The sequence below is a fragment of the Perna viridis genome, chromosome 10, assembly GCF_037379345.1.
Source record: "Perna viridis isolate PV_CMFRI_1.1 ecotype Kerala chromosome 10, ASM3737934v1, whole genome shotgun sequence".
Classification (NCBI taxonomy): Eukaryota; Metazoa; Mollusca; class Bivalvia; order Mytilida; family Mytilidae; genus Perna; species Perna viridis.
In genome coordinates, this window is record NC_142454.1 from 6451354 (window position 1) to 6471046 (window position 19693).

Genomic DNA, 19693 nt, shown 5'->3' on the forward strand with positions numbered 1-19693 from the left:
GAATGCAATGCAAGAATTATTTAAAGCCAAGATATGATTATGAGTTGAACTTGCCTTTTAACTAAGGCAGTTTAATGCTGAGAGATAAGAGTTCCTTGTGAAATAACTTCTCTTTTGTATTATCTTTCGTATTGGTCACCATATTGGTCACCATATTGTTTTATGATTAAGTTTGTTTAGCTGTTTGATTTTTTTTCATAGGTTTGTGTTTTTGTAGCATTTTTTACCTTTTTTTTTTTTTTTTTTTTTTTGAGGGGGGGTGGGGGTGAGGGTGTTATTTTCCAAAATCCATCCACCTGTATTTCCATATTTGTTTGCAATAACAGATTAAAAAAATGATGGAATGTTTGTCTCCATGGAAGGAAACTCCTGTTGTTTTTTACTGATTCCAGATTAGTATGACTTGAACATAGAAAAAAAAAGGGGGTGGGGTTAATAGACACAAGGGTTTATTTCAGATGTTGAACAGTCTTCACATTGTGCAAATATTTTGTAATGTTATATTGGTCTTTTTCAGATGGTCTAACGGATGGTCCAGTTTACCATGGTATCAGTACTTCAGAAACTTTATTGGAGGTCAGTAACTGTTAACTATTATCTTTATTTCAGATGGACGTGCAGATGGCCCTGTACTACATGGCTCCACAAGTCCTGATAATCTACTTGAGGTTAGATTTGGTGTGGCTTAAAGCTTATCTTTTTCTTTTTAAGCTTTGGTATTATTTTTGAAGTGATAGGCACTTTTTATGTTGATCACAAGTTGTATTAAAGGTATCCATTTTAGAAAAGAAACTTCATGTTATCCATGTCACAGCCATGTTTGTCTATCTTTATTATTATTTTACTTTCCTTTGTATGTGTATTCTTTCCACTGTTTTTTAATACTACAGAACATTATGTTATATAACTTTATTTCTTCTATGTTGTATTATCTGTTCTTTGTTTTGTGTGACTAGGCAATAGGGCAGTGTCTAATTTGTGAAGTGCACAAGTGTGACTAGGCAATAAGGCAGTGTCTAATTTGTGAAGTGCACAAGTGTGACTAGGCAATGAGGCAGTGTCTAATTTGTGAAGTGCACAAGTGTGACTAGGCAATGAGGCAGTGTCTAATTTGTGAAGTGCACAAGTGTGACTAGGCACTAAGGCTGTGTCTAATTTGTGAAGTGCACAAGTGTGACTAGGCAATGAGGCAGTGTCTAATTTGTGAAGTGCACAAGTGTGACTAGGCACTAAGGCTGTGTCTAATTTGTGAAGTGCACAAGTGTGACTAGGCAATGAGGCAGTGTCTAATTTGTGAAGTGCACAAATGTGACTAGGCACTAAGGCTGTGTCTAATTTGTGAAGTGCACAAGTGTGACTAGGCAATGAGGCAGTGTCTAATTTGTGAAGTGCACAAGTGTGACTAGGCACTAAGGCTGTGTCTAATTTGTGAAGTGCACAAGTGTTACTAGGTACTAAGGCTGTGTCTAATTTGTGAAGTGCACAAGTGTGACTAGGTACTAAGGCTGTGTCTAATTTGTGAAGTGCACAAGTGTTACTAGGTACTAAGGCTGTGTCTAATTTGTGAAGTGCACAAGTGTTACTCGGTACTAAGGCTGTGTCTAATTTGCCAACATTTTACACTTGACTTTAGTGGTTCACATATTGTCTACTAACTACAGCAGTAAGAACTTTTTGACTGTGGACACATCTTTTTGTCCCCTGCCTCAAAGCAACAATGAAACATGGCAATGAAAGGCTTAAGTCAATTTGTCAGTCTGTCTGTTCGTCGTTCAGTTAGGACTTTTGGATGCAACTCCTTTGAAACTGCTGGACTTTTGATATTTGGTGTGATGTATTGTTATTATCCTACCATATTGTTTTGGTCAATTTTGTCAGAGGTATGGGGTTTAGACTATTTTCAACATGTTTGAACAATAGAAGACCTCGTGGGTACAACTCTTAGCCATTTTGATTTTGGGAATTTTGTTAGAGTTATGGGACTTGTTTTTAACATGGTATATATTACAATACAAGAAGCAATTCCTCAGAAATAGCTGGATGGATTATTTTGTGGCTACATGTATCTTATTATAGTAAGTATATTGATGATCGTATTTAGAGGTGGAAGTGATGAAGTGAAAATAATATATAACCTTCTACACTTTAAATGTCTTGTAATAGAAACGAAAATTTAGATAACTTTAATAAATTACCAACATTTATAAAGATCAAGTTGATTTATGAAATAATGTATACTTGGGTTACTTCCCTTCGATCAACAACACAGATTATTAAAACTAACTAGATTAATTTATTTTTGGGGGGATTATTATTCATTGTTGTGGGTGGAACTGGCCTTAGTATGTTTCTCCAGTAATGGAAAGAAAAACATGATATAACTGACAAATGGTAACAACATTAGTTCACCAGTGTAGATTTATTGATTAATCTAGTCTGAGACAGTATATGTATGTGTTTTATCATGCTGGTCACAGGTGTTGCCTCATTTAATACCTTAAATTTATCTCCATTTTTAATAATTTTGTATCATATTTTGCCTTAAAAAGGCATAAATTATATAACAAGACAGTAAAAATCCTACAATATCACAAATTGAAGATTTCATTTGAATAAGCTGATAAAGAAGATATTTTGTAAGCCCAGGTGTTGCCTTACTTCATTTATTTTAATATCAACAGTTAACCATGAATCTTTTATGTACTTTGTCTCTTAGAGTCTCATTTTTAGCTCACCTGGCAGAAGGCCAAGTGAGCTTATGCCATCACTTGGCGTCCGTTGTCGTTGTCGTGGACAAATTTTTAAAAATCTTCTCCTCTGAAACCACTGTACTGACAGGTTTTAAACTTGGCATGATTGTTTCTTAGGGTGTTCTGCACAAATGACAGTTGGGATTTTTGATCCATGAAAAAACATGGCCGCTGTTACTAAAAATAGAATATAGGGGTCAGATGGCATTCTGTTGCAAATAACTCAAAAACTGTTGCCTTTAGCAAATTTCTTGCAGGGTAATATTGTTCAGCATCATGAGACGGACCTATGCCAAAATTTTCAAAACGATTGGTCGACTGATGTAGGATTTACGGCCCCTGAAACAGTTTTTTTTGCATTTTTCACATGTGCAACTTTGAAAATCTTCTTCTCAAAATCCATTGCACAGAATTCAATGAAAGTTGGCATTTATGATTCTTAGGATATCCCACACAAAATGACCGTTGGGATTGTTGATTCATGAAAAAACATGGCCACAATTACTAAAAATAGATCATAGGGTTCAGATGGCAGTTTTTGCAAATAACTCAAAAACCGTTGCCTTTAGCAAATTTCAGGTGTGGGTAAAATTGTTAAGCATCATGAGAAGGACCTATGCCGAAATTTTAGAAACCATTCATTGACTAATGTAGAAGTTACGACCCCTGAAACAGTGTTTTTGTTGTTTTTTTTTCACATGTACAACTTTGAAAATCTTCTTCTTTAAAACCATTTAAGATCATTGAATGAAAATAAGCATAATATTTCTTTTGTGTATTGTGCTCAAAATGACTCTTGTGATTTTTAATCCATGAATAAATATGACTGCCTATACTAAAAAACTTCGGGGTCATAAGACAGGTTTTTGCCTTTAGCAAAATTCTGGTTCAGGTCATGAAAATGCTCTGAATAATTTTAGTTGTTTTTGACTTAGCCTGTCTCATTCCTCAAGTTTTTCAAATAAGCAAATGGTTAACCAGGTGAGCGATTCAGGCTCTCTTGAGCCTCTAGTTTCTTTTCGTTTTATTTTAGAAATAGTGTTACTATTTGTTAAATATTTACTGCTATGAGAAAAGGCAATGAAATTTTTATTTGATTTGTTTAGTTAATTATTAATGCATTATGTAGAATGAAAAGGAAGTCATAAATAAACTTTACCATATTATCAGTCTAAGAAACACAGAATGGAAAACATGACTGACTGGCATGGTTTATAAATAAATCTAATAATAAATTCAAATAAGGCCATTATAAAACTTCATCCCACAGTTAGTCTAGAACTAAGCCCAAAACAAAGAAAAAATACAGATGTAAATCACTATGCCACAAAATGAGTGTATAATACCTTAGTGACACTATTTTTAAAATAAAGAGGATACCATTTTTTATATTTAATAATATAGTACAGCTGATGTTATTCTTTAGCATATTGTTCTATTGGGAAGATCTTTAATCTCTGCATAAATCAAAAGACTTCCTCCTTTTGCACTACTTATTTTATTTGGAAGGGTATTCAAAAGAGAGGGGCCAGAGTAGACAAAATTATGTCTGAATAGTTCTGTCTTAAGTTAAGAGCGCTGTTTACAGCATTTCATGAATAGTATGGATTCAATTCAGAGACAAATTTTATCTATTCAAATATTACTTGGATATTATCTTGTTCTTTAGATATTAAGTATGAGCTTGGAGCAGTGTCTTTATTTTTTTCATTTTAAAATTTTCGTGTCAATTATTATTTGACAATCAACTAGTAGGTGGCAATATATTATAATGGAACCACCTTATCCATTTGTTATTCTGTCCCTCCATTCAAATTTCATTTTCACTATATGGATTGATAGAGCAAAAAGTATTATCACAAAAATCATGGCTCCCCATTGATTGATTGATTTCAAATTTGTTTATAGGGCTTTTGTAAGTGGATGATACCATGATACCTATATGAGTGGGGATGTGAACTTTAAGTTTTTGTTAAATATTTATCTCTATTGAAGGGTACTTTCCTTGTGTTTTCCATCGATGAATTCATTTTAGAGGAAAATGAAAATACTGAAGTGCCATTAAAAAGGGGGATATCAAAGAGGAGAAATACATGGGCAAACATATTAACTGTTACAAGGTCAAAACATAAAGATTCAAACGGGTGAGTGCAGGTGTTTAGAAGGCAGGGTAGTGAACACTGGTTCTCCAGAAGGGTTGATGAACTCAGGTGTTTCAGAAGGGTGAACAGTTCCTGCTTCTTCCATACAACCTCTGTTCTGCCTAATGAATGCCATGTTCGGAAAAAAGGAAGAAATTATATGACGAATGTAATTTATTTATCTGGAAACCAGTACTCCATTACTATCATCTGTAATGGTGACTATACTGAAAACTATCAAAGTGATGTCTGCAGTGTTTGGGCACATTGTCATTGTTCCAGTAGTTTTTGTGAGTTTTTTTGTGCAAGCCACAAAGCCATTACAAAAACATTGGCATAGTGACAATTTCTTGCAAGTGCTGCGAAATGAAAACTCTATAAACTTTGGCAGCTAGAATGCTCCTACCTAGAAATGGGTAGTTTACAATTGGAAAATCACATTGTTATATTTGTCATGCTGTGGAGTTACTCCTTTTTCTATTAATAGGGGCGGGCAGACATATCATATAATTAGTGACACCAGTATGAGGAAGCTAACCCTCAGAAATGTTTTTTTTTATCTGAATTTTGATGTGTAGGGTGTCCATGGAACAAGGTAATAGTCTTGTTTGTCCTTAACCAAAATTTGATGGCAATCATGAAACTACTTTCTTCTGATAGTCAATGCTAAATATTTCATTGATGATAAAATTTTACTTTTTGAAGTTAATGTTTTCTAATTCAAAATTAATGGACAGGAAGTTGACATACTCCAGAAGCAAATCAATGTCCTGTTAAAGTAAATGTATTTTAAATAAAATCTAAGCCTGAAATTGACTAATAAACATTTTGATTGATATTTGAAGAAAAGAAATTTTGGATACATCACCTTCTGAACCAATACAATAGGTCACCCTTGCCAATAAATAAAAACTTTACTTTTATAAAGAAGGTGACCTTTAAAACTATGTTCAATTAATTTACTAAAATTCTTGGGGGAAAAATGTGTGACAAGAAAAAGTTTGGTATTTATTAAAATTTCAACTGTATATGGAAATAAAAAAAAATATACTTTTGAGACTGGGATTTCTAAAAGTTTCCTCAAAGTGCGTTTTAAAGGCTTATGACACCAATAAGATTTTGGTATTTGTTAAACAGAGATACCGTATGACAGGTGCTTTGACAGTTGCAAATTTTGGCAATATTTAATATACCCCTCTTGGAAGAGTAATCAAAGGAACCAAGATTGTAGGGGATATCCTCTGCTTTTCTAGAAACACCTGCCGAGTCGCTCAAGTCCGGGGTAGACAAAAGAAGAGAGGAAAACTATGACACATTGAACAAATCAGTTTTTATGGTGCAAATGGATACACCATAACAATCCATGAGTTCATGATGACAACCATCAAGTTGCGAAACAAGAAGTCTGCGTAGTTACAGCAAACCCTGGCTTAATGTACTAGTTATGATATGAAAACTCCATACGCAGGTGCTGAAGGGATGTTGCCACAGATGAAAGGAAATTTGACAATTCTGAATGAAAAGTCATTACGTTTGTTGTAATGTTTGGTCAATAGTTTACCTTTACCATCGATCTCTAAGTATAGATATGAGGACTTCACAGTGTCTGTAGTATCCTTTATTTCAAGTTCTTTGGAGTAGATGCGATATATCAAATCCCCGAAACTAGGATTGTTTAAAGGTAATACATCATCTATATAGCAGAAACTGAGATCAAACGATCTAGTCAAATAATATTCTTTCATTCGGATCAGATCAGGTACAAATTCAGCCTCATAAGAGTGAAGGAATAGGACTGTATAATTTAGGCCCCGACTTTTAGTGGGGGTCGTCCTATAGTAATCACTATCCATCTGTCCATCTATTACAGTTTTGGGCCAGGCTGTGACTTTTTAGTCACCTGTCCAAAAGGCCATGTGTCGGTCATCTGCCGTCACTGTCTGTCGTCGTAGTTCATTAGCTTTTTCAATCAACTTCTCTTCTGAAACTACTTTGTTAAATGTAACTAAACTTTGCATGAATATTCCTTAGGGTATTTTTAACAATCCTTGTGTGCGGATTTATGATCTGGCAAAAAACATGTCCTCTGTTTCTAGAAATAGACTGTAAGGGTCAAATTGCACAATTTTGGAAATTACTCAATTAGAGTTGAGTTAGCTAAAATCTTACAGGAAGTAAAATTGTTCAGCATGATGGGATGGACTTACACCAAAATTTTCAGAAAGATCTGTTGACGAATGAATGAGTTACAGGTCCCAAAGTGGATTTTTTTCCAGAATTCAAACTTTGAAAATCTTCTCCTGCAAAATTACTGGATGGATTGTCACCAACCTTGGCATGAATGTACCTTATGATGTCCATAACAATCTTTGTTGAAGGATTTTTGATCTGGCAAAAACCATAGCCAATGTTACCAAAAATAGACTTACTACTCTCACACAGCCAGCCCAATTTTGGTGGGCTTTAAATTAATATTAATTTCATATTTACTATATTAAAGAATTAGAAGTGTCTGGCTCAGACAGGTTTTTGTGCCCTGCCACATAAAGTTCCCTGACAGTTTTCAGATAATATATCTAGAAAGGATCAATTAATTTGTTTTAAACTGTGCACACTTGTTTAGTACCATAAGATACTGGTTAAGCTCAATTTTCAGCAAAATCCAAAATGCCATTTTCAAGTAAGGCCATTTTAAACATTTTAAACACATTGCGTGGCGGGTTCCATTAATGGCTAATTTTTTTGTTTTTACCATGAGTTGGTTTTGTCAGTTATGCATTATTATTGTAACATATCAAGATTCATATTAGGTTGTTTGTGATTTGTATGTCTTACAGTGTATCAGTGATTCACTTAATGCTGGTTCTGTATTAATATCTAGGTGTCATCTTCCAAACCATGAGGTTAATTGCTATACATAATTGACAGAATTCTAAAAGTTCAGTACTTCTTGCTGATAAGAATCACATATTTTAAATACCAGACATTTTTTCTATGCAGGTTATACTTCCGATGATCCTTGGCATTGTTTAGCAAAAAAAATGTTTGGAATCATGAAATACTTAACATGGCTTTATGCATAGAAATGAAAAGAATTATGAAATATGAGATTATCTGTTGTTAAATATTTAAAATATCATAAGAGATTTAGAGTATTGAATTCCATTCATACCTCTAATAGTATATTGGAATCAACAAGTGTTTTTTGAACATTGTCCAAAAGTGTTGAAGCACCAGTACAGGTACCTGTCAGAAATAACTTAAATACTTGTTGTCAATAGCCATGTAAATTACTTATGGACCTGTTTTTAATATGGAATCCTCTGAAGTGTTCAAGGAATGTTTTAATTTTTATACCAAAATAGTACAAAGAAAGTTGGTTGGCTCAAAAGCCATGGTCTGAGCATGTATTCCATTAGTCAGAATTAAATTTGCTATAAAACTTTTTTTCAGTAATGGCAAGGTCATGTCATTATAAGAACTGGTACATTGTAGGACTTATACATTTGTTTATTTGACACTTATATAGAGTATATGAAGTAAAGCATACATGTAGTTCCTTAATGTCACAAAGACTTCTACATTTGTATGTTGTTCACACTTAACACAATAATTCAAAAACATTTCCTACGATATTCATGAAATTTGGTGAATTTATTATTTTCCATGTGAGCTCCCTTTTGATTTTTATTTATCATACTCTTCAGAAGCAAAATTTAGCGGTATTTGAAAATAACTCGGTCAATCTCTCTGTTCATCTGTCTATGTAATCTTTTATAAGTCTTATTGCAAGTATTTAAATTATATGACCACTTCCATTTTGACCAAAATCTTATCCTGTGTCAAGTTTTTAATCCCAATCCAAATTAAGAGCTGTATCAAGCTTGAAAATTGTGCCCAAATTGGCCTCAACTGAACATTGACCTCTGTGCACATATCAAGCTGTGTCACCCCAGTCCTTGGGCATATTGACTGAGTCTATTTCAAGAATTGATTGTAACCAGGGAAATAATGATGACAAGTCAGGGGTCTAAGTTACAAACAATCAAGTTCTACAGATGATGACAAGTCAGGGGTCTAAGTTACAGTTCTACAGATGTTCATACTTATCAATAAATTGATGTCCATTTACTTCTTATGAAAGTCACAAGGTGACCTTGTTAATACTGAGTATTGTTAATAGAATATGATATATCCACAAGTGCAGATAACTAGTGTAAAAGTACACATCTCTTGAACAAAACACGGACTCTTATCAGGCAATATATTTTATATTTGTACTATTGAATATTAAATAGATTTGTGGTTAAGATAAAGTTTGATTTTTTTACTTATGACAGCCATTGCTTTGGAAGAAAATTTAAGTTTCACAATTAAAACCAGTGTATCAGTGAATCCCACAAATTTCACCTGGGATTATAGGGGTGCTTTCTTGATTTCTACCTAGTATATGTTTCATTTTCATCTTCATTAGATGGTAGTTTGTTGTAAAAGGTCCTGAACAAGTTTTATAACTTCCATTAATGCCTGAGTTTACTATTGACTTAGATAATGTGCTGTTTCTTTTCTGTTGTACATTTTTATCCCTTCGTGTACCCTTATGTGCATATCAAAGCTGCATGATTGCACTTATTTTTCTAAGCTGACCGACATTTTTTTTCTTTGTTAATGTGTGTCTTGAGAATCACCAGGCATATCATTATTTCCTTTAGGTGACCACAAAAATTCACTGACTTAAGTAATCTGTTGTGTTCAGGTTTCTACTTGTGGTTTTTACCTGCCTGTAGCTCCACAGGTAATCTACAAAAACATAAAACTTCAAAGACAAATAATCTTTAAATTGGTTTGCTTCATTGTACCCTGTAGTGTTGTAAATCTTTGTATACATGTATATCAATAAATGTCTATTTTGATTATTTTTTTCACTAAATTTCTGATTTTCACAAAATTTGTTTTCAGTTTTCACAACCCTAATACATTAAACACTGTAATCGTTGGATGTTGTATATGTGTGATATTTAACATGTACATAAAAATATGCAATAATCTTTTAACGATTGCATCATCTTGTGGTCTTACAAAATTTTCAAATGGAAAGGGGTAAAATTAGGTATGCCGTGTTTGGTGTTATTTTTTTTTTTCAATATGACAATAATTTTAGTTGTTGGTGATAATTAGAAACAGTTTGAACTAGACCTTTTAATACATTATTGTCTCTCAGGGACCAACTAAATGATTTTAACAGGGCAGAAAAAGGAAGGATAGCAAAGATAAAATTTGAAAGACAGGACAACCACATTTACTGATAGATCTTTTAATTTTAAAATATTTCTCTCAGCACCCTCTTTTTCCATTGCATAGATTGCTCCTTTTTGGTGGCTTGGAAGGAAATTTTAGTAAGGAACTATCTCAGAATTTTTCAAAGATATTCTCTATTTGAAGGTTTCAGTTGTTAAGAAACTATATTACTTTGTCCTTTCCAGCTATATAGGGTAAATGGTCCCATATATGACCCCTGTATATAGGCTAAAGATATCATATACTTGTGTGTAAAGTGATCATGTTTGCTGTTACAAGTCATAAGAGGAAAGAAATAAAGAAACTAAAACAACCCTGTATATTTTTTTTACAGGATGCTGCAGAAGTTGCTAAAAAATTCATGGCCAGAGATCCAGATGAAGTCAACTTTACCTTGATGGCTCTATCTAAGGCTGAATGATCTGAATGGACAGTTCCAGATCACATGATCTTTATTCCATTGGATGCTTGAACAAACACTTGTGACTTTATTGTGCAATTCTCGGTGTGCCTAAATTCGAGCCATGTGATATATAGTTTTATTTTGTTTCCTGTATTGAGTAATGTCTATAAAGAGAGTTTCGACTAATATTTCTTTACTAAGAAAATCTGAAGGAAACACTTTATATTATCTTATTTCCTATGTATGCATAATTCAACAAAGTGGTTTCCTGCAACTGGTCTATTTCCATATCCTCATTGACCATATTATAATATATGAGTGCTATCCATAGTGGGTTGAAGCTCAAGGGGGAGATAACTTAATGAGCAATGCAAAAAAAAGTTTTTAACAGTATTCATCCTGATTTATCTCAAACAGAAAATTAGTTGTTGCCTAAACTTAACATAGGAGGAAAGTAGGCGTTTTGGGGCTTTTTCTGTTTTTGTTTTTTTGTTTTTTTTGGGTTTTTTTGTTTTGTGTGTGTGTGTGTGTGTGTGTTTCTTGGAAGTGTTATAGGCATGTTATTGCTGAAATTAAGATTTTGAGCAGTTGAATACCACTAGAAAAAGCATCAAGATCTTGATTAATGTACATTGTACTAGCTTAATACATAATGCAACTCATTATTATCAAGGCTGGCAACATGTTGTTTAAGCTGATATTTATATAAAAGTCAGATCGATTTGTTTTACATGACTTGATTCATTTACTGGTTGGGTTTTTTCAGTGTTTCTTTACAGCAATATTTTTGTCATACTAAAGCAGTGTACACTGATGATAAGATTTATAAAATACTACACTGATAGCTTTAATGTCAATAGGACCTTTTCAATGATAAGCTGATGCACTGAAAATTCATAATGAAATTGGTAGAGTTGGATGGATGTTTTGAGTGAGAAAAAAATCTATATTTTGTACAAAACAACTGTTGAATGTTTTAAATGCCAATAGTTAATGGCAAAATGTGTAGATTTGATCTGTTTTTATGATGTTTGTTGATGAGTAAACATATAATGACTTTGTACTCAGAGATCTTCTCTTTGTGATTCAAATGTTGATTGTTATAATACTAAGTGCAAATGCTGATTATATAAAGGTGAAAAAAAAATAGAGTAATATATTCATGGCTGTATGTTAGTAAGAACTGTTCATATTGGTTTAGTCAGTGCAAAGATTTGTTCAAATCTGTAGATCTCTATAATGATAAAATAGAAAGAATTCCATTCTGAGTAGTATTCTACTGAATGAATAAACAACATGTTACAATGGAATCCTTAGGGAAGCTTATAGATTTTTTTTTGTTTCATTTTTTTCATTTTTTTTTAAATAGGATAAGACAACAATGATAAATTTTATAGCAATTGCACTTCGGCAAATCAATATTTTTATGTTAAGCTAATAAAACCTGTGTCTGTGTCAGGATTAACTGTTATATTTTATTGTATGCAGTGTCTGCATTATATATATGGTGTATTTTATTAGGTTTAATAATACAGTGAAACTTGTCTAAACTGAACCCCTTTTGGACAGTAGAATTAGGTTGATTTAGACAGGTGTTCGGTTCATCCAGGTTCAGAATATATTTGGACTTCTAAACATGTCTGGTTTAGACTGGTTTTACTGTATTTGGTTGATGAATATTTTAATCAATCAGGTGAGTGAGACTTTATTCCTGTTCGAATGTTACAGTATCACCATTGCTATAAGTGATATGTTGTTGGATCTTATTCCAATAGAAAATGAATGCAATACTCTTCAGTTAACTCCTGTTTTGTTAACGAAATTCAGAATGAGGCATTGTGTTATCTAGAAATTAAACTATGAACCTTGTGTAGCTTCAACCATGACTTGGTCTTAATTTCATCACAAACTCCTGCTTATTTTCATATTGACTTCTCCGTTTGGGTTGGTACTGCATACTTTCCTATAAGAACAAATTCTTGTTCATTTTGAATTTTGCAGCATTATTAAAAAGCATATATTCTGACTATTGTTCTGTACACTTGTTTTATGTGATGCAAGGGGCCAATTTTTGTTGCTACATGTTACAGCACAAATAAAGAAAATGAAACTGTTTTACATTGTATATCTCTCCCAGTTACTATAGTAACTGATTTCTTACCGATTTGCATTGTAACAGTGGGTCTTAGTAGATATGTTCCTAATTTGAATAATACTAGTATAACTCTAGCAGATAACTCAAAGCTGAGGACTTAAAGGACCCTCCTTTGCTAACATTGTGTATATATTCGTTTGATTTGAAAGCCATGCTTAACTTAGAACTAATTGATTGTCCTGTGTTGTCTTATAATTCTTTACTGACAAAAAACGGATTCGTTTAATCTCTCTTGAATGTGAATATTTAGAAAAATATATTTAACAAAACCATTCATAAAGAATAAACATCTATTTATCTGCTACAGAGACCATACATGTAAAGTATGTATTTCTACCTGTTGCATAGTACAAAATAACTGGGTACATGTCTCACGCCATTCTTACCACATACTAGCCTGTGTTCAATCACAACTCTCTAATTGAGATTGAATTAAAGAAGTCTGGTTGAAATTGAGTTTACGGTTTTAGGACAATTTGTAGATCAAGGCACGAAGTGCTTTCATTATTCTTATAACTAAAGTGGTTTTCTTTTTTTCAAAGCAGATGCCATAATATTACACATCGCATGTCGTGCTGAAATACATTGGATATCCGTTTTGGTATATCACTGTCCGTTCATCTATCTATCTGAATAGAAACACATTGCCACATTTTAATACGAGTTCAATCTCATGAGAGTAAGCTCCCTTTTCGAAAAAGATACGCTGTTAATTGCCCTATCTGAAGTTTGCTTTTATATTATTTCCTTAATAGTCCAGGATTTTATTTTTATAATAGAAAAATCCTTGTTAGGGATGAAATAACTTTTTTTGTTAACCTAACAACAGTCTTTTATCAGTTTTGTTGTCCTGTTTCCATAAAGTATTTTGTATCCGTAAATCCGGGTTCAGTCGACTCGGTTGGTAAGTTACTTTTAAATAAAATCATCCAAATCTACATTGTGACTAAATGAGAAGCAATGAATTCTTCCGAGACTTAAAACTCGTCCTTATCTATCTTTTAATTGCATTCTTTTATCATATCAGGGCAATAAGGTAAAAATGTTCGTGTTCTAAGGCACGTTTAAATAACAAAGATACAATGACGTCATTGTTTTATACTCCTTACACCCAATGCTCCGGGTTTTATTCTATATAAAGCAGTTCTTCCTGAATATCTGTATCATTTTATAACCCGAATAATCCAGTCGTTATATTACGTTCCCTACCATCACCCCATTCCACTCGAGAGTGAAGTGAAACGGATGCGGAGAGGGTCTGGATTATTCGGGTTATATCATTTTACAGTTCTACATTTTTGTACTCCTTGCTTAGAGGTCGCGTATGCGGATATTCATTTAACCAAAGTAAATATAGCTGGTTTTTTTTTCATTTGCCATGATACAAATTGAGTCACGTTCATTACCGCAAATACTCGTGTACTCTTGACTGTATACCGTTTGAATTGAAATCTCCAATCAAGATTTATTCTGGAATATCCTTGCCACTTTAAACTAGTTCAAGGAGATTATTTTATTCACTTTTAGTTCCTCATTTCATTTTAGGTATCAACGGTTTCTGAGAAGTCGATTTAGGAAGCCGAGTTTGTCTTCCTTATTCATTGACGTCTGTCTCTGGTCATGTGACAAGATTTTAATCAACCTCAGGAAACCGTAAAATTTCTGCCAAGTGGATCAAATCGAAAATTAAGTGGCCACTTGTGAAAAAATTGCGTTATCTTTGTTGGTAAATAAATAAATAAATAACATTTTTTTAAATAATAGAGGATTTAGATGAAAGACGACAGTGACACCAGAAACCCAGCTCAGAAATATTGATTCGGAATAGAACTTTATAATATTCATTATTGTGTAAGAGGTTCGTGTACTCGCCTTATCTACTTGATTAAATCTGATACTCTTAATTTTAATGTGGTCAGTCACTTCCGACCCTTTGTAGATGTTATTTAAGAAATTTTCACAGGATAAACGAATTTGTTCCCATTTAACAAATACCTCCTTGGTACCTTATATATCTTCCAAGCTGAAGTGGTTCTTTTCTTTGATGGTATATTTTTGTAATTAAGGCTTCGTCTAAGAAAAACGGAAGATTTGCTGTAAATTCTAGTCGAACATATCAGGTTCAAATTTATGTTTTTTAATCTTTGATATTATTGGAGACAGTTACTCAATTGGCAAGTTCCGCCATTTCTAGCCATCTTTTTTCTTAGGTCTCTGTCAACTCGGATGCCCACTTTGGTCTCCTCTGTCCTATTCGGTTACGAATCAGGGTTACCTTCGTCTTTTCCACCAGGTGTTCATCTTCATTTTGTCTGTGTAGGAGCTAAGAGACTTAGATATCAAGAGACAAAAACTTTGTCCAGAAAATTTAGACAACCCCATAAATAAGTAATATTAAATGCAGATAACGATAAACACAATTTTGTAATTAGAAATAAAATACAATTAGTCTTCAGTTGAGTAGTTGGTGCTCTTGCTAAGAAGCGTCGGAAGCTCGATCATGGTCACACGTCAGGATGGCCAGATGAATTCGAATTTCACACAAAAAGAACATTATTTTCAGATACCTTCTGCCTTTGACAAGGGTGTGTGTCGATTATTTGCATGAAAATGATATTCTTTTGAGTGGTATAAAGTGGGTGGATTAACATACTTAATCTACAAATACTCACAAATGGGTTAATCTCAGCGTTAGGTCTTATACAACCGTCTCAGTCGCCTACACGCTCTGAGGCAGCCCGAAATATGTTTGCTAGTTTTTATCCATTTAAAGAGATCTTTTACAAAGATAGTATTAATATGGAAATTTAATATGACCTTGTTTACAGGCAAGCTACTCATCTGGAACCACTTCATTCATAAAATTCATTTCATTTCATTCGTAAAATAGTGTACGCCTACGGACCAACTGTTCGCATATTAAATTGCATGGTTTATTTTCGTATCTTAGTACGATATCTGTTGAATGACGCCAGTACAGTTCTAGGCGGTTTTTGGTGGATTTGTTTAAACTGAAACGGATTGATCAGTTTATATTGGCCATTAGTTGTTTCCATTCAACACATATCGAATGTTTTAACTTTTATTTTCGGGAATCGAAATTGTTCTGTACGTCAAATACTATTTTCACAGAATTAACGCGCACTTTGAAAACCAAAGATGATGGCAAATTGAGTCACTCGAGTCTGCATGGTCTTAAAGATCATTTTTCATAAAGAAAAGAGACAAAATATAACTTTCAATCATTATATTTTGAATTACGATATTTGGACTAATAGGATAGCCTTTATAAGCCCGGATACACCAAGCTCATATCCTTATTATTGCCGCAGGGTTTACAGTTTGCATTCAGTTGTTTAAACTTTTAATAAACTATACAACAAAATAAGCTGCATATTTAACAAATTGGGATTTGATATTGAAAGTTTTATTTCCCGTGTTTCTTTGATTGTAAATCTTTTTTCTCCCGATGGTATTCGACTTTGTAGTTAAAATCATCAATTAATTTGATTTTGTTGTATTATTAGTTTGATATTTTGTTGCTATAGACTTTGCCATTTTGTTGCTATAGAGTCTGTCATTTTGATTTTGCCATATTTATTTGAATAACGCTACCCGTCAATATTTTATTATATGATTTTCACCATTTGTATGTGTGTATGTCGTTGGGTGTATCTTGGTTTACCATGACTATTCACTTCATAGTCAGTTTTCCTTTGCTCTTTCTTGTCTTTGCTGTTTCCCCTCTTCTCATATTTAGGTTTGTATGTTGAAAGCGTTCTTTCATATGTCACTTGAAAGAGTATACAAAGATGATTCAAAGCTACCAAATGTAAGGTTTATGATGCAATGTTGCATATTTAACACGATTTGATATGGTATTGAACCTGAGTAAGTGATTATAAACCAGTCTGTGTAAATATAGCCGTACATGTTTCGTATTTTGAATTTTGCATCATTATACAACCAGAAAATATCCGAATGATACCAACAATCACGACTCTATCCTCCGTGAAGATTTATGTAAGAAGTCGTGACAGTTCTATTTTATACCTTTATTTGAAAGAAAAAAAAACTTGCGACGTATATCTATTTTTATAAAATGATTTAAAGTATTCTGTTCAAATTTCATTCAATGATTTTAAATGGGTAGCGTTTTTTTTTTTTAAACTCTATGAGAGCAGACGAGGGTTCATAGGAGCTGACCCCGATATACATCTCCCACACCCTGCACAATTGGGAAAACATCTTTCTACATGAAATAATGATTTTTCACAATTTCAACCCCTAAAACTGTCTTGTCTCGCCTCGCTCGGGATTTACTTCTATTTACACACCCTTAACATGAAATCCTGGATCCGCTATTGATTACAGTGTGTCGAATCTTTGTTGTTCTTTAATTCTGGAAACAAGCACCTTTTGATCGAAGAATATCTACTAAAAACTTGTTTATGAATTAAAGACGCATGTATGTACTATCATTTGATGCTTCTATTAATTATGAGAACAGTGTCCCAAACCGTGATAATTCCACAAATGCTGAATTTTACAAAACAATAACAAGAATAATACATTGCAGATTTTTTTTTCACATTTTTTTCTCTTAAAATATCGTGATTGATAGTTCTATTTTGTCATATGAATTATTTCACGTCCTGGAAATTCACTGATCACGACTTAATGGCATTACATAATGTGTATTTGAGATCACTACGAGAGTCTGTATTGACTCAGCAATTTGATATATCATTTTTATCAATGAACACTGACGTATGGACATCAGCTGATTCATAGTAAAATGTGTATTTCGTAATTTACCTGTCCAGGTAGAAATAAGTTGTTTACTTCGTGTGAATCAGATGTTATTTCTAACGTAATTACATTATTATTGATTAGTACTTTTTGACTTTTCTTTGTGGACTCCAGGGGACTAAAAATAACAAAGTCAATGAGAAATGCGGCTGTTGGTGTTTCACGGTTCCTCGAACGCAACAATATTAACATGTACTATTAAATGTCTGTATCTTTGAAATATAAGAGTATAAGTTAAGTGCTTTTTTTGTGTATGTTTGTACTTCGTATAGTTTAAACAAGTTTTCGTCTTTATAGGATGTGCACTGAGACGCCTTTTGTTTAAAAGTTTTGAAAGAAGTGGGAAATACGGTAAACAATCGAAAGCCTGAACAAACACATTCTACAGTCAACTCATATACTTAGATAACCCATGAAGAAAAGCACGTTCAGGATTTCTAACACAATAAAATTTTGCCTTCCTTTTTATAGTCACGCTGTCCATTGGATTTCTGTAATCAGTTTCTGACTACTATATTGTTGCCACCAATGTCAGAATAATTGATTTTTTTCAATTAAAAAAATACTTTAAAACAATCTTCGTGTAACCCCACAAGTAACACTATATACCAACTTGACACTATACACCAGCTATACACCAGCTGAACACTATACACCAGCTATACACCAGCTGGACACTTGTATATACAACTAGATCCTCGCATACTCACGACAACCAAAGAACTTTTTGGTAAATCAAAATTTTCTGGAAATTGTTACGACGAGGTTTAACCTCTAAGAACAACTTAATTGGAAATATTGTTTACATCTAAGTGATAAAATTATTGATAACCTACTTTCGTACTTCTTTGTTCGCTTTATTGTTTATCTAAAAGACTGATAAACGCGGGAACATGATCTCTATACTTTAAACTTCTGTGGTATTGACTACCGTTTCAGTACCCATTGGTGACAGGCTATAAAGCGTAGAATTGTTTATACAAAGACCTGTTGGTTTGATTTAGAAGGTACATAGTTCACCTATATAACAAATAAATTTTTAAACAAGCGAAACAGATTGATATTCCATGTTCTAACAATATATGACATTCGATATTATTTTTGTTCATCAATAATGAGGCTACGCCATAATCAATTCTGAATGAGTCTCGTTTATTTAATGGCGACATTGAACAAACACGAATACCATCTCCTAAAATGCTCTTTTTATTTTTTTTTCTGCTAGGTGAGGAGTCTATGTCTTGACGATGTCGAGGTCTCGGTTAATTAGGGGAAGATCATTTGACTCTGAGCTGAGGGTGGCAGGTTTTTTTGCCCGTAAAAATGCAGGCATTTACATCCTAGAAAATAAAGATGTGTTCTGATCTCAGTCCAGATACTTTATTCAGTGAAAAAGGAAATAGATAATCTTGCCCCGATGTGGTCGACAGTCAATTTTCTGACCCGCAAAATTTAAAAAATAAATAAATATTCTGACCCCACAAAATGTGCCCCCCCCCCTTTAATCAAATGGTCGTCACCTTGCTGCATACAATCGATAGTTCTGATGAATTTAAATAAGAAACAATATATGTATGATAATCATCTGAAAAAATATATCAGAAGCAAATATTAGTTTGTATTGTCGATCTTATATAGTGTCAATTGTGTAAATCCTGAATAAGTTCGTCTAGAGGTGCACCTAATAACCGTATTCCATCGTAACTCAAATGAGAAGGTACAAGTGTGTAGTAAACGTGTCTGTCTGAAAACTAGCAATCCCAAAATTCAATGTTATTCCATACATTACTCCATCAATATGCTTTAAATTGGGGAAAACTATTTTCATAAAAATGGTAATACTACCTTTAATTCTGAGGTCAATAAGATCACGTTGTAACTACTCGTAATGTAGTTCCTGAAAAATAAAGAAAACAAACCGCGGTCTAAAGGCCATTGTGTATACAATATATATTAGACTAAACGGCAATATCTCATCGACAAATATACAAAGAAGAAAGTGTCCTTACCAATGGTAGCTCATAGACTTATACATGTAGTGAGATTTCACCCTATGGTCTTCTGTTTGGCAATATGCTATATGGATTTCATTCGATGGACTATGCCTTGATGATGATTGATAGCTACAATGTTT

The 19693-nt window shown here is 33.2% G+C and overlaps 1 protein-coding gene and 1 long non-coding RNA gene across 4 annotated transcripts in view; one reads left to right on the forward strand and one right to left on the reverse strand.

Moving 5' to 3' along the window:
• LOC148604301 (ubiquitin carboxyl-terminal hydrolase-like) overlaps positions 1–12707 on the forward strand; it is a 48693-nt gene extending 35986 nt beyond the window's left edge. For 2 of the 3 annotated variants that reach the window (XM_088550679.1, XM_088550682.1), the window contains 2 exons: positions 518–576; positions 10524–12707. In XM_088550679.1, coding sequence (XP_088406805.1) covers positions 518–576; positions 10524–10610 — 146 coding nt within the window. In that variant the 3' untranslated portion in view covers positions 10611–12707. Of the gene's footprint in view, positions 1–517; positions 577–609; positions 669–10523 lie in introns of all 3 variants that reach the window. The other variant, XM_088550681.1, reaches the window with a different exon arrangement.
• LOC148604303 (uncharacterized) lies at positions 12089–15650 on the reverse strand. The gene is made up of 2 exons (XR_015916173.1): positions 15420–15650; positions 12089–12555 (listed from the first exon to the last, which is right to left on the reverse strand). It is a non-coding gene; the product is annotated as an uncharacterized LOC148604303 (long non-coding RNA).
• Between the last annotated feature and the right edge of the window lie 4043 nt (positions 15651–19693).